Genomic DNA, 13,180 nt, shown 5'->3' on the forward strand with positions numbered 1-13,180 from the left:
TGAGCGCAGTCCGGGAAATGCGTGTGTCACACAGTCATTGCGTGAGAGTTGAGAGCCCTGTTTATGACTGGTGAGGCACTGACGCCTCTGGAGGTGAATGTTCAAATAATTGAACCAAAGACTCTTATATTTAAAGTTTAACCTCAATTGAAATATTGTAAAAAACTTTGAATATCTTTTAATCAACTCAATAACTTTCAACAAAAGCATGAAAAACTAAAGAATGTTTAATATGAGGTCAAATTTCAGAGCGGAGCATTGCGTGTCGTGGTGCAGAACTGTACAGCTAAAAGCCGCCATTTCTAGTTTAGCATGTAGCACAGTTCAACATTTTGTTTTTCTTTTCTTGTCTACCTGGGAAAGTTTCTCTGACCAATGCTTCTATGTTCATCTTGTCTATAAAGAGGGTCACATGTTTTCCTCTGGCTGTTCTCCACATGTTGGTATAATTAATAACTTCCACCAGCAGTTCATTATTTTGGTCAGGTGATCAGATATAATAAGGAGACTGGGAGCTCCTGTACGCTGCAGCCAGTTCATTGAAACTCGACTGTTTTGGGCAGATGTGAATGGCTCAGTTTAAATACATTATTCAAATCTGTATTTTTGAATAATTCATTTTTTTAGTATAGATTATATCAAGACATTGATTCTTTTGACAGCCCTGCTATATAACATCTTTGGTATCACTGTTACTGATGTATAAAAAAAAAAGTATTATATGGAAATAACTATATGATGTCAAATTTGTCTTTCAGAAACACAATGTTTGTGTCTCTGGCGGTGCTTGGCTGCGTTCTTCATCTGCCTTGTGCTTGTTTTTTTTGCTTTCACGCTTTAAAAAAAAAAAAAAAAAAAAAAAAAAAAAAAAAAATCACACAAATGTCTCGATTTTGATGACAAAATGAAAATAATTATCATAAACTAGAAGGCTGAAGATAAACAAAGTGGAAAATTGTAAAAAAAAAAAAATAAAAAAAGATGACACATGCCCCTTAATGTAAAACAAGAGATGGGTGCATAACGTTTTATCTGACCTATGATTAGGATCTATTTTAGGAGTTGCCTCCTTGAGATCACTCTTTCAGTCTCAACTAACAGTTGCACCTGAAGCAACATCTCCCTCTAGGCCAAAAGTGGAGTCAATCGTTCAGACTAACATTTAGGTTCCCTGACCCATGTTCTGCTTCTCAGCTACAGTATGTTAGTTTAGTTGGACATCCGCCTCCACAGCAAAAGTCTGGTTAGGACCATATTTGTCTGTGTGTTAACGATGATGCCCTACAACTTCCAGACTTATAATGAGAGCCCAGACGGTGTGTATCCTACACATTTCGTATGGACACTCTCACACACATGAATGCGCATTAGTTTGTCCTCCTTTCTGCATGCGTGTCTTCCAGCACACCTCTGATAATTGCCATCTCCTTGGTGACCAGGTGACCCATGCTAGCAATTAGTGAGTCCCTAACAGCCTCAGCGCCAGCGAGTGTAAACAGATGCACCGCATGCATTATGTAAAATACAGTCCCAGAGAAAGTCTTGCACCTGGCCCCGGCCTCCTTTAATCTGATCCGTTCTTATCATGGGCCCCGTGTGGAAGTGCACGAACAGAACACACCCATCAGAAAGAAGCCACGTCTGTGCCGCGCCTCACGAACAGGAGGTGGGTAATACAAAGGAGCGATGGGGGAGCAGGCAGGACAGAGACAGCGGCATAAGAGAGAAACCTTTAAACTTAAAAACTCCCTCGCTTCAAATTTGCGGGTTTTTATAGCCCTCGTTTTCTATTCATGGCAAAGAAACAAAAAAAAAAAAAAAAAAAAAAAGCACCAGTTATGGTGCCGTGCATGTACCAACCTGCACAGTAGTGACAACAAGTTTAAAACATGACTGCCTTGTTAACATATCAAGAATACAGATTGTGTTTGCCACCAGCCGTCGCAGAAGACTAACTTGCACTTTTAGTTTCAAGGTCTTTTACAGAATCATATATATATATTCGCCTGTTTTTCTCCCAGGTCCTACCAGTAGAATACATCCGCTATTCTGTTTCCTTCAACTTTCTGCGCTCCCGCATCTCCACTGGGTTGAATACTGACCCTGGGCAAAAAAAAAAAAAAAAAAAAAAACTATGGTCTAGCCATTATTAATGGCATCACTTCAGGGATACATAGAGCATAAAATGTACCATAGCTACACCAAACCCCAAGACACGAGTTAAAAAAACAGAATAAACAAACTAATCCTCGTAATGTGACATGCTTCTTTTGTGCATTCATTTTTCTTATAATGGAATTTCTACTGTAGTCTTTTTATTTGTGAATGTAGTGTGACAGCCATGGTTTGGACTATGTAGCAGCCAAAGTCTGTACCCAAGACAAATTTGCTTTGGGACAATAAAGTTCATCATCATCAACATCATTATTTGAGTATAACTATTATAGTTTACCAGGAATTAGTGTTTAGGTTTTCTACAGTGACCGTCTAAAATAAGGAACCGGCACAGATCAGAATGTACATAGAATGGATGGATGGATTTATACAGGGTGGATGAGTGGAGGTACAAAAGAATAGCTATGTTTACATTCGCAATATTCCTTGATTGGGTTGAAATGTATTTGGATTGAAAAAGAAAAAAATGTTTATGTAAACACATCGTTTATATGAACACAAAATCAATTAATTTGATGATGTGGTTTACATGCACCAGGTTTTATTCAGAATACATGCACCGTGACGTGCACAGAGTCCTAAAATTTCCCCAAGAACCACAGACCTTTCCGTTCTGTGGTTCTTGAATGTCTGTGCAAAAAAAAAAAAAAGTTTTTAACTTTTAAACTTTTAAAAAACTTTATCAAAAACCATATTCAAACAAAAAGAAACAGAAAATTACTACATGCAAACAAACGCGGAAGTTTGTCTTTTTTTTTCTCTGTCTTCTGAATGCCCAGAATGGACCGGCACCAGCTTCTAAGAACAACAGAGACATTACTACTACTACATGCACTCACTAATGAATTTACAGGCTCAGAAACACATGCTGTTGGTCGTCCTGCATTACAGGGTGAGAGACACAGGGCACACATGCACAGTCAGGGCAGTGTGCCCCAATCAGAATGACATAATCAGAATAAGAGTTTAGATGGACGACGTTCGGATTAACGATCGGCATAAACCACCTGCCTGGAGGAGGAGGGGGCCACCTGGTTGGAGTCTTGGCTGGGGGTGGGCGTTGGGTCCTGGGAGTTGGCTTGGGGCTGGAGCTTTTGCTCTCCCCCGGAAAATGGGGGGGGGGGGGGGGTGTTAATGTTTGGAGGGCAAGGTGTGGGGGAGGTAGCACATGAGTGTTTGTGGGGTGGACTTTGGTTGGTTGGCCCATTCAGTTCATGTTGGCCCCGTCTCCAGGAGGGTTGGCCCGTGGGTCATCTGGACTGAATATGGGGTGGGGGTTTAGGACAGGAGTATGGACCAGGTAGGTTGGGTTGTGTTTGTTCCCCCTCATCTTAATTTTGGGGCTCATCTCCTGGGTCCGGGGGCTGGATACCCCTCTGGGGTGCCAGTGTCTGGACCTGGGAGAATAGCATGTGTGTAGTGACTTTTTGTAGAAGTGTTCGCATGTAGGGGCACTAGGATGGGAACGTGTGAATGTGACTTTGTACGTGGTTTTCTGTTTGTCTTTTTGTCAGGTTGGGTTTGACCTGCCCCCTCTCCTGGGACATCTCGGGTCCTGTTCTCCTCTGCTGCTCTCCTCCGCTGGCTGGCACCTTGGCCTGCTGGTGAATTGTTGGTCCCTGGTGTCTGGGGACGGGTGCTCGGTCGGGTCCCAGCTTTCTCCTGGCAGCTGGTTCCTGGGGCCTGGGCACCCCTGGGCCTCTGGGCCCATGAATGGATCTGCTCCAGCGTAGCTGGCTGCCGGCGGAGCCCACAGGCTCGTCCCTGCGTCTCCTGGGGGCTTCGCTGTTTTTGCTGTGGGGGGATTCCTGGGGCTCATATCTGCTCTTTCCTGGGATGGGGGAGGCAGGTTGCTCTGTGTTGGCCCCTGTGGGCACCTTTGCTCTGGGGGTCCCTTCAGGCATCTGGGGTTCTGGTTCCCCATGCATCTGCCTTGGTGGTCTGGGGCGCGGGTCTTTGGCTCCTCACAACCACTATTGAGCGTGTTTCTTATGGATAAACCTTACATACACAAGCGCACTGTCACAAAAACCTATAGGTGCTTGGATTCAGGTACTTGCAGATTAACTTCTATACAGAAAACCACTGTTACTGTCTTTAGCTGTCACTTTATACATTTCGTATTAAATAATACTATATATTCTTTAGAAAACAATTCTTATTGCCACACTGACAGACAGGACACACAAAAAAAGAAATGCTATCATTTATGCGTGCCCTGTGACTTTCTCCCCTATGAAAACTTTAGACTTTAAGACCATTCCATACAGGAAAGGAACCATGCCATTCAAATGTTAAAGTTATTTAAATTAAAATTCAAAAACAAGACCTTACCACATAGTTTGTTTTGATGCAGGAACTCCATCTGCAGCTTCTGCCCTGCACGTTGAGCCAAGAGGTACGGAGTGGAGTAGACCGGGTCTCCGGTGGCACACATAACATCTGCCCCACTGAACACCAACTCCATGGTCTTCAGCACGTCAGACGACACCACGGCTGCACAAAGTGCCTGTTTGAACAAAGATTTATTGATATGAAGAATTTGACAAATAAGACCTCCGAAATTATTTGCATTGGAATATGCTTCACTAATATAATACGCTTGATGCAGCAGGACTTGGACAGCTCACCATGTAGTGAGACTGAAAAATCCTAGCTCCTGAACAAAGCATCCAGTGAAACAAAACTCCTTGCAGAAAGTTCGTTTTATGTGATATTTTCACATATTAATCAGATTGTTAAGACTGGTCTTTAAGGGTTGCACATTTTAGAATAAAAAAAAACATCACTTCCAGTATTTCTCACTGTGATAAAACAATATAGTAGTAAATTAGTGGTTTAGCTGGAATTTTAAGAAGCTGCTGAAATATCTCATCAAAAAAATCATGACAGATAATTAAGTGGTAAAAATCCATGGTGAGGAAATTATAGTTTCAGTTCTGTGTAGGTAGAAGACCCCAAAGTGTTAGTGTGTGAGTCCATGAGGGAATGCCTGGTTGATAGAGGACAAAGAGTCTATAAAGCGGCGTCAGAAAACCATATAAAGTTTGGAATGGAGTTCCTTTGCGGATTTCAAAAGAGAAGCTAAAATATGATCAAACTTTAATATACCCCGTGGGAAGAATTAAAGCTCTGATCCCTGTAAAAAGAAGCAATACAGCAAATAAACGCAGCACAAATGGGCCATATTAACTATAATGAAACACACAATCTCCAAGAAGAGGAATGTGGGAATAATGATGTTAAAAACAATGAAGTGAGCTGCAGGAAAGCAACAGATTACATTAAGGAATGGAGTATGAAGCAAGAGGAATTCCTTGTAAGTGTGAAAAATGCAGCATGGATTTGAGGAATATATATCCTAAAGAGCAAGCAAGTAAATTAGATGCATGTTCTCCACTGACCTCAAAGAATAAGTAATGCTGTCTAAAAAATGCATGAATTTACTCACTTCTAGCTCAACAAAAAGGAGAAAATAAACCAACTATGGTTTGATTATGAAATAAATGGGCATTTATAATTGTGGATGGACTGTTCCCAGAGCCTTTCACCTTTTAGCACTGTACACTTTTCTGTGAATAAAAACATCTTCATAGTGGCAGTGCTGTGACATTTTTACACATTTTTTGGTATTACAACCACAAAAGGTAAAAGTAGTTTATTTGAATTTTATGCAATGAACCAACACAGAATTGTCCTTAAATATGAAGTGGAAGGAAGAGCATGAACAGCTTGCCAAATTATTTCCAAATGAAAAAAAATCTGAAAAGATACAGCCTTTACTCTAATACATCTAAAAAGGTTCAGTTCAGCAAAACTGCTGTCAGACGTCACCTAATTAGTAAATACCCTGTGTAATTTAATCTCAGTGTACATGCAGCTGTTCTGTGAAGAAGTCAAAGGTTTGTTAGAGAACATTAGAGAACAAACAGCATCATGGAAACCAGGGAACACAGCAGAAAGTTAACTGGTTAACGGATTTAATTAACACAGTGCTTTCCTGGTCACAGAGCAGACAGGTCAGGGAGAAAGTTGTGAAACAGTTTAAAGCAATGTTAGGTCCTTTTGTTTTTTTCATGGTCCCGTCAGACCACATCAGGCAAACCCTTTGCAAGGCAAGGCAAGGCAAGGCAAATTTATTTGTATAGCACAATTCAGTACAAAGACAATGCAAAGTGCTTTACATGATTAAAATATAGCAAAATAAAACAGAATAAAAGCAAGTAGGAATAAAATGTAGATAGAAAAAAAAGAACAAAAAAGTGGTGATTCAGTTGAACAGTTGAAGGCAATCTTAAACAAATGTGTTTTTAATCTTGATTTAAAGGAACTCAGGCTTTCCGCACTTTTACAATTTTCTGGAAGTTTGTTCCAGATAAGTGGAGCATAGGAACTAAATGCTGCTCCTCCTTGTTTAGTTCTGGTTCTAGGTATGCAGAGTAGGCTGGAGCCAGGTTTCTCTGGAGGTAGGTTTGCTCCACAAAAAAAAAGGATATCCCAGGACGGTACCCTAATTGCGTGATTGACTTTATGAAATTCAGATTTAAGACAGGATCAAAGTAGGCAGGCCATGTTTTTATAATAGTAACCTGTGTCTGTATGTACTTCAACCACTCTGATTATTTGTGTCAGTGCATGTGCGCGTATGTGAGAAAGTGTGGAAATAAGAGTGTGGTGTACCGTTTTCAGAGGGACGAGAATAGTTGAAAGCCTGCAAAACACAGCCCCCAAGAGCACCAAAGGACAGGTGGGCCCAACTTCGGAAAGTTGCAGTAGTCCCAGGGAGACAGACAAGGCACCACCTCAGGGTAGCCACACACACCCATCACAGACGTAGGTCGTCAATGACGCAAAGGAGCAGCAGCCCCCAGGGTAAGACATATGGTACCAAGCCATTAGTCATACGCTCCCCTAATCTGACCTTTGTAAGAGTATGGTAAGATGAAAGCAATGGCTTCTAGTTTGCCACAAGCCTCGAGTTGGCAGCACCATGCTGTTGCCGTGGGCTTTTCTTCAGCAGGAACAGGGAAGCTGGTCAAAATTAAAAGGAAGATGGATGGTGTGAGGCTGAGGTTCCTGTACCAGGAGGCCAATGACCCTAAACACACAACCACAGCTACAGGAAAAGGGTGACTCCACTTTTGGATGACAAGTCTACTATTCATCTGAAAACAGGCAGGGTAGAGTGAGTAAACCCATAATCCTGATCGATACTATGTGCCTCCCAAACTAAGCATCCTAAGTAGAAGCATTTTGAGGCCATCCAGTGGTTGGGGTGTGACCCACATCTGTTAGCAGAAGTGTACACTCTGCAGACCACATGGATTTAGGCTGATAAACCCTTTAACATGTTAGAAACTACTAACACTTCCTACTGTACTTCAACACATAGATGGTCTATCACATAAAAGTCAACCAAACACACTGATGTATAAACATAAATCAAAAGTTGAAGAGTATTCTACCCTTGCAAACAACTATAACTGTACCACTATGTTGTTTTCCAACAAGTCATGATACATAACTATAATACAGGTCTTTTATTAACAGAATGTATGACGGTCACAAGTAAATAGAGGTTTTTGCCCCAAACACACACTTATGAGTCTGACTTTTAGGAAGACGACCATTATGAGCTTTTGCAATACAAAACTGTCATCATCAACACTATTATGTCTTACATTATATATATATATATATATATATATATATATATATATATATATATATATATATATATATATATATATATATATATATATATATATATATATATATATATATATATATTCACAAAAAGTCAATTTAAGTTCATCACTTCCCCTATGGTATAATTTTTTCTGCCTGAGCAACTCTACAACATCACAGACGTTTTTAATTTAAATTTTCTTAACATCAAAGCAAGTGAACCTGACTACAGAGTAGGCGTCATGTCTGGCCAAGTAGACGGTTTGTTACAAGGAGTTATCTTTTACTCACACCGATTGAGCCAAGATTAGCAGATAAATGGAGCAAAAGAATACAGTCTGATCCGGGGAGATATTTTCTGCCTCTGTCTGTCTCTTTTTATTGGTGCAGTCAATTGATGTGACATTGTGTTCTATGACCTGTGACAAAGTAGATCAACAGAAGAGTCGAGAGGCAAATGGCGGAATTTCAACTAACAACTTCGCCTTTCATCGCGCCCGCGGCCGAGCCAGTGGGCCGAATCGATCTGCCACAAACAAGCAATATCCCTCTGAATGCGAGGTGGAGACGGTGAGGCCGTACATACAGACGTGCAGACAAAAGCCCCCCCATCAATAAGACCCCGCCCACCCACGCACACAGGGGGGCCCCCGCCTTCTTGGAGATAAAGGTGTTTAAAGCGTGCGTGTGTTCCAAGCGCGGCTTCATTTATCTCGGTCTCTGCGCGCTGCTTCTGCAAACACTGATTCATCTTCATCAGTAGGAAAACAACAAGCAAAATTAATTCGGTCTTTATCTCTCTTGCTCACACACAGGATGGGGTCGGATCCTGGCGAACCAGTCCCATGCAGCCCGGCCTTATTCTGTGTTCTCTTTGGAAATGACCTTCCGTGTCATAGCAATTACTGTAGCCACCAGAGACAGCGGGTGTGTGTGTGTGTGTGTGTGTGTGTGTGTGTGTGTGCAAAGTGGTATAAGAAGGTCCTCTGACACACCCGTCTCTAGGTCATGTGGTCTGCGGAGACTCCGTGGAGGTCAATGGGATAAGAACCCCTAACGGTGAACATGAGACTAAGAAAGAGTAAGAAACAATGGGATGAAGAAAGAAAGGAAATTTAGAGCGGAAAAGGATGAAAACAGGAAGGTTTGAGAATATGAAAACATGTTTTGCAGGGGACCTATAAATTACTCATGTAATAATTACACATTTTACCAGCCTCAATATTTATCAGAGTTCTTATTGCATTTTTTTTTAATTGTTATTTTTTCTAAATTAGTGTTCAGAGTGAATTTCTGACATAATTCTACGGGCATTGAATACGCAAACTGTAAAAAGCCCATACAGAGAGGTGAGAAGTAAGGAAGAAAGGAAAAAGAGGAAGAGGAAAATAAACACGGAGCCAGTTGGGTGGATGGACGTAGGGGTGGACAAATAGACTTGATTGGCAGACGGATGGATGGAGGATGGCTGGATGGATGGAGTTTTTAGACAGATTGTGAAGTCTGAAAAAACTTCTTTTTTTCCATGCACAACTTTCTTTGTCCATACTTACCCAGACCTTAAAAATGCTTAAATCAAATGACATGCTTACCCAGACCGCGTAGGAATCATGATTTTAACAGTCAACTGTGTTTTATGTTTTGCAAGGCTTTAAATGGAGGTTTAATCAGTGATTTGCTATGTTGTCTTTGTGAATTCTGTGACCCTTGAGCCTGAAAAAAAATAAAATCTGATTCTAAAACTGCATGAATGTCATTGGAGATATTGTGTTATTGTCTTCACTCCACTGAAGAGTCCCAAAGGAAACAGCTTTATATAGAATTTAGTGTTTCATATTCATGCTTACGGTAAGTAAATGTGACACAGAAGTGGAACAACTTGTCCAGTGAGATTAGACTCAACGTCCTTGTTTGTGGGGCATTTTCTCCCTTTTTTTTTTTTTTACCTAATTGTTGAGTTCATTTTAAGAGGAGTTTGAGCTTTTATATTGTTAGTGCAAAACTGTGTTAGCTCTAAATCTTATGCCTACAATCCATTTCCAAAGTGTTATGCTAATGCCTGCCTCTATCCCTTGGTAGTTTGTTCAAAGCCACAGAGTAAAATCTTAAATATTCCACTGTGTGCCTGGATACTGCTATAATACAACAGCATAATGTTAAGTGAAAAGTTTCTATTGCATATAAAACACATGTATGTTAGGTGAACAGGTTTTGATAAAAAATACATCAGAAAATGAACAAATAATGTTACATTTTTATATCCAGACAGGTTTTGGGAAGAAAATTTTACTAAAACTGCATTGTTTTGTGCTTTAAAATACCGTATTAACATAAATTAATGTGTTTTTATGCGTCTTTGTCTACATATAAGGCGCACCGGTTCAAAAGGCGCACTAAATATTCATCCCAAGTGTGTAATATCACTCTGCCCCTCCGCGTACACAGCTCTCTCCTGAGAGACGGAGCTATGCGTCACTGTTGGGAGGACAGAGTAGTTGGAGTACACTGCCCTGTTTCTAACATAAGGTCAAAATAAACATAACTTTTTATATTGAATTAATTTACTAGGTTTATTGTTGCTAGGGCGTAAACCGGGCGCGGGCTGCCTTGTAACACTGATACAAACTAATAAACTGCTCAGGCTTCGTAGATGTACACTAATGTCACAATTCTGTCACATATGAATTATTGTATGACCAGTTGTCGAAAAACAGGAATTACTACTTTACAATGAATCAGAAGCCTGCATAAACAAACTTGAAAAATCAGTGGGAACCGAATTCTACTAGCATGTTGATGAATACGTCATATGCTTCGTTGATCTGATTGGTTTATTTGGCCCGTCTATCACCAACATAGGCCAATCAGCTAACCAGTATTTTCGCCCCTTCCCAAAATTACTTCAACGGAAGGTTTCCAGATGGATATGCGGAGCAAATCCATCTGGCGGAGTCAGGTAATAAATCAGAAGCATGCATAAACAAACTAAAAAAAGTGGACAAGAATTCTAACTCGTACCACCACTGCAGGTTTTGAACTATAAATCATCATTTATTCTAGGAAAACTGGATCAAATTCTTAAATATAGTTATGAACATTGATTGCTTTTAGCTGTGAAATATAGCACTGTTTGTAATGTATTTCATGGCAAGAGTAATTAACCAAAATACCAAATGGTTAACATCAGCACAATCAAACTAAAGGACTCAGCCTATACGGTGTTTTACCCCTATAGCACTCTGATCCTTAACAAATCTCAGAAAAAAAGAGACAGCAGAGGGGTGAGAAAGTATACAGAAGTTGACTTTCTCAGTTCAGTTTGTTGCTCTCCTGACATACACAGCCACACACAGGTTTCTCCACAGGACTGACCCTTTGAAGCAGACATATTCTCGGTGTGTGTCACACCCTCTCTCCTGGTCCGCCCTGCAAGAAACTCCCTCTGGAACAACAAATTCACACTTCTGAAGTGGGGCAGCACACATGTTCACACACATACACTCTCTCATACACACAGTTCTGCAGAAGCTTAAAAGAAAAACTAACCCAACCACTTGTTTTGTAGATCCTAATCAACTTTTACAGATAGCTTGCTGGTAAATCTTTACCATACTTCCTTGTTTATTGGCGGCTTTCCCTCAACATTTCCATGACTTAGTCTATTGTAGAAAACAATCCAAGAAAGGGTTCATCACTGTGTTGTAAACACGGAGTAAAGTGGAAACTTTTTCATTGACTTATGTTCTTTTTAAAATAAAGCCATATTTTTAAAAGCTGAGCTTTTAGGGATCAGCGCCGGCTGAGCTTACCTTTAGAACCTGTGAGACTGCCTATAAAGGACCTTTAAAATCAAGTCCAGATATACTGATGATCACAGGGTCAACAAAATATGGGCCTCTTCAAGCTAATACCACCTTGGCCAATAATGTAAATCACAAAATTAAACAATGGCAGCAGAATGATTGTTTCGTGAATAAACGTCCTGAAACGTTAAAGCTCCTAAAGATACAAAATGTTATTTTAGGTTCATGTAATCCAGTAGAACAAAATACATTATCTTTTTTTATGTAATCATGCAAATAGTATATCACCCAGTGTCCATCTTTAACAGATATTAAGCATACACATAGAGGAATATTAGACGATTAAAGTTCCAGAGGTTTCTTTCTAGCAAATTTCACATTTACATTTATGATTAATGGCAACACCACGCTTAACTGTCTCCAGAACCACTGGTTGTGACGTATACGGTGCCTAATGGTTGTGTATGGAGACTTTGTGACAACGTTTTACTACAGTTCTTTGTGTTAGCACCTGGACACCTAGAAAAAAAAAAAGAGGCAAGTAACAAAAATGCTTAAGTTGCATCAAATTGAAAGCAATGTTTTGCTTTGCCAATAATTGTGGCACTGTTGATTTTGTTTGAAACAATTCCCTAACTTTTCCGTCACCGGAGCACTGTAATGTTAACGAGAACAACATAAATCACAGAGAGTTGCTGCCAGGGGTTTTGCTTCTGCTCCATTGCCATGTATTGCTTACCTGATTAAGCTGCTCCAGGGAATTGACTTCCTCCAGAACCTTCCTGTACTTCCTCTCTCTGTACTTCCGGCGGATGAACGTGGCACGCTGCTCCGCCGAGGCCATGCTGTGGAGTTCTTCCTCTAAAGCGAGGTTAGCGGCCCAGAAACTGTTAGCATTCTTGTTCCCCACCTCGAGGAAGAGCTGCAAGATGAACAAGCAGTAACGTTTAGGTGAGAACTGCTCATAGAGGTCCCATTACTATGTGTAAACACATTTATTATTATTATTTAGTCACAAAAATTAAATTTTCCTGGATTTGTATTAAGCCAAATCTGTTTTGGTAGCCCTCAGAAATGTACACAGAGCTGTTAAAATTCCAAGATTTTAAGACCTTAAAAGACAGACGATGTAAAATAACTTTGTCCACCTTTAATGCATCTAACATATTTTAAAGATGATAAGCTGATGCACGCTGATTGGAATGGTGCGTGGTAATGCTCCGGATGGCTGTACCCTATAGATGTACCTACCATTTTACTAAACCATTGTTGAATCACCTTTTGATTTCATTTCAGGATTCAGTCTTCTTAGGTTAACTTCAGTTATTTCTAGAGAATCAATGTGAAATAAGGCCCAGCTGTCCTAATAGTGTTTTCTTCATATTTGCATAACTGCATAGTAAAGATTTTGAATTAGCAGAGAGGTTAAAAACCTACTTCCACTGTGAAAGGTGGTAGCAGCATAATGCTCTGGGATTACTTTTTTTTAGCAGCAACTGGACTCTTTGATGTTA

General features: G+C 40.3%; 1 protein-coding gene across 1 annotated transcript in view; it reads right to left on the reverse strand.

Annotated features, from left to right (window-relative positions):
* Positions 1-13,180, reverse strand: part of zmp:0000000660 (arf-GAP with Rho-GAP domain, ANK repeat and PH domain-containing protein 2) — a gene marked incomplete at its 5' end in the record, with an annotated part of 140,874 nt that overhangs the window by 106,737 nt on the left and 20,957 nt on the right. Inside the window, 2 exon segments of the mRNA XM_036133884.1 lie at positions 4,510-4,684; positions 12,406-12,588. Coding sequence (XP_035989777.1) covers positions 4,510-4,684; positions 12,406-12,588 — 358 coding nt within the window.

This window comes from Fundulus heteroclitus, unplaced genomic scaffold (assembly GCF_011125445.2).
Source record: "Fundulus heteroclitus isolate FHET01 unplaced genomic scaffold, MU-UCD_Fhet_4.1 scaffold_69, whole genome shotgun sequence".
NCBI classification, from domain to species: Eukaryota; Metazoa; Chordata; class Actinopteri; order Cyprinodontiformes; family Fundulidae; genus Fundulus; species Fundulus heteroclitus.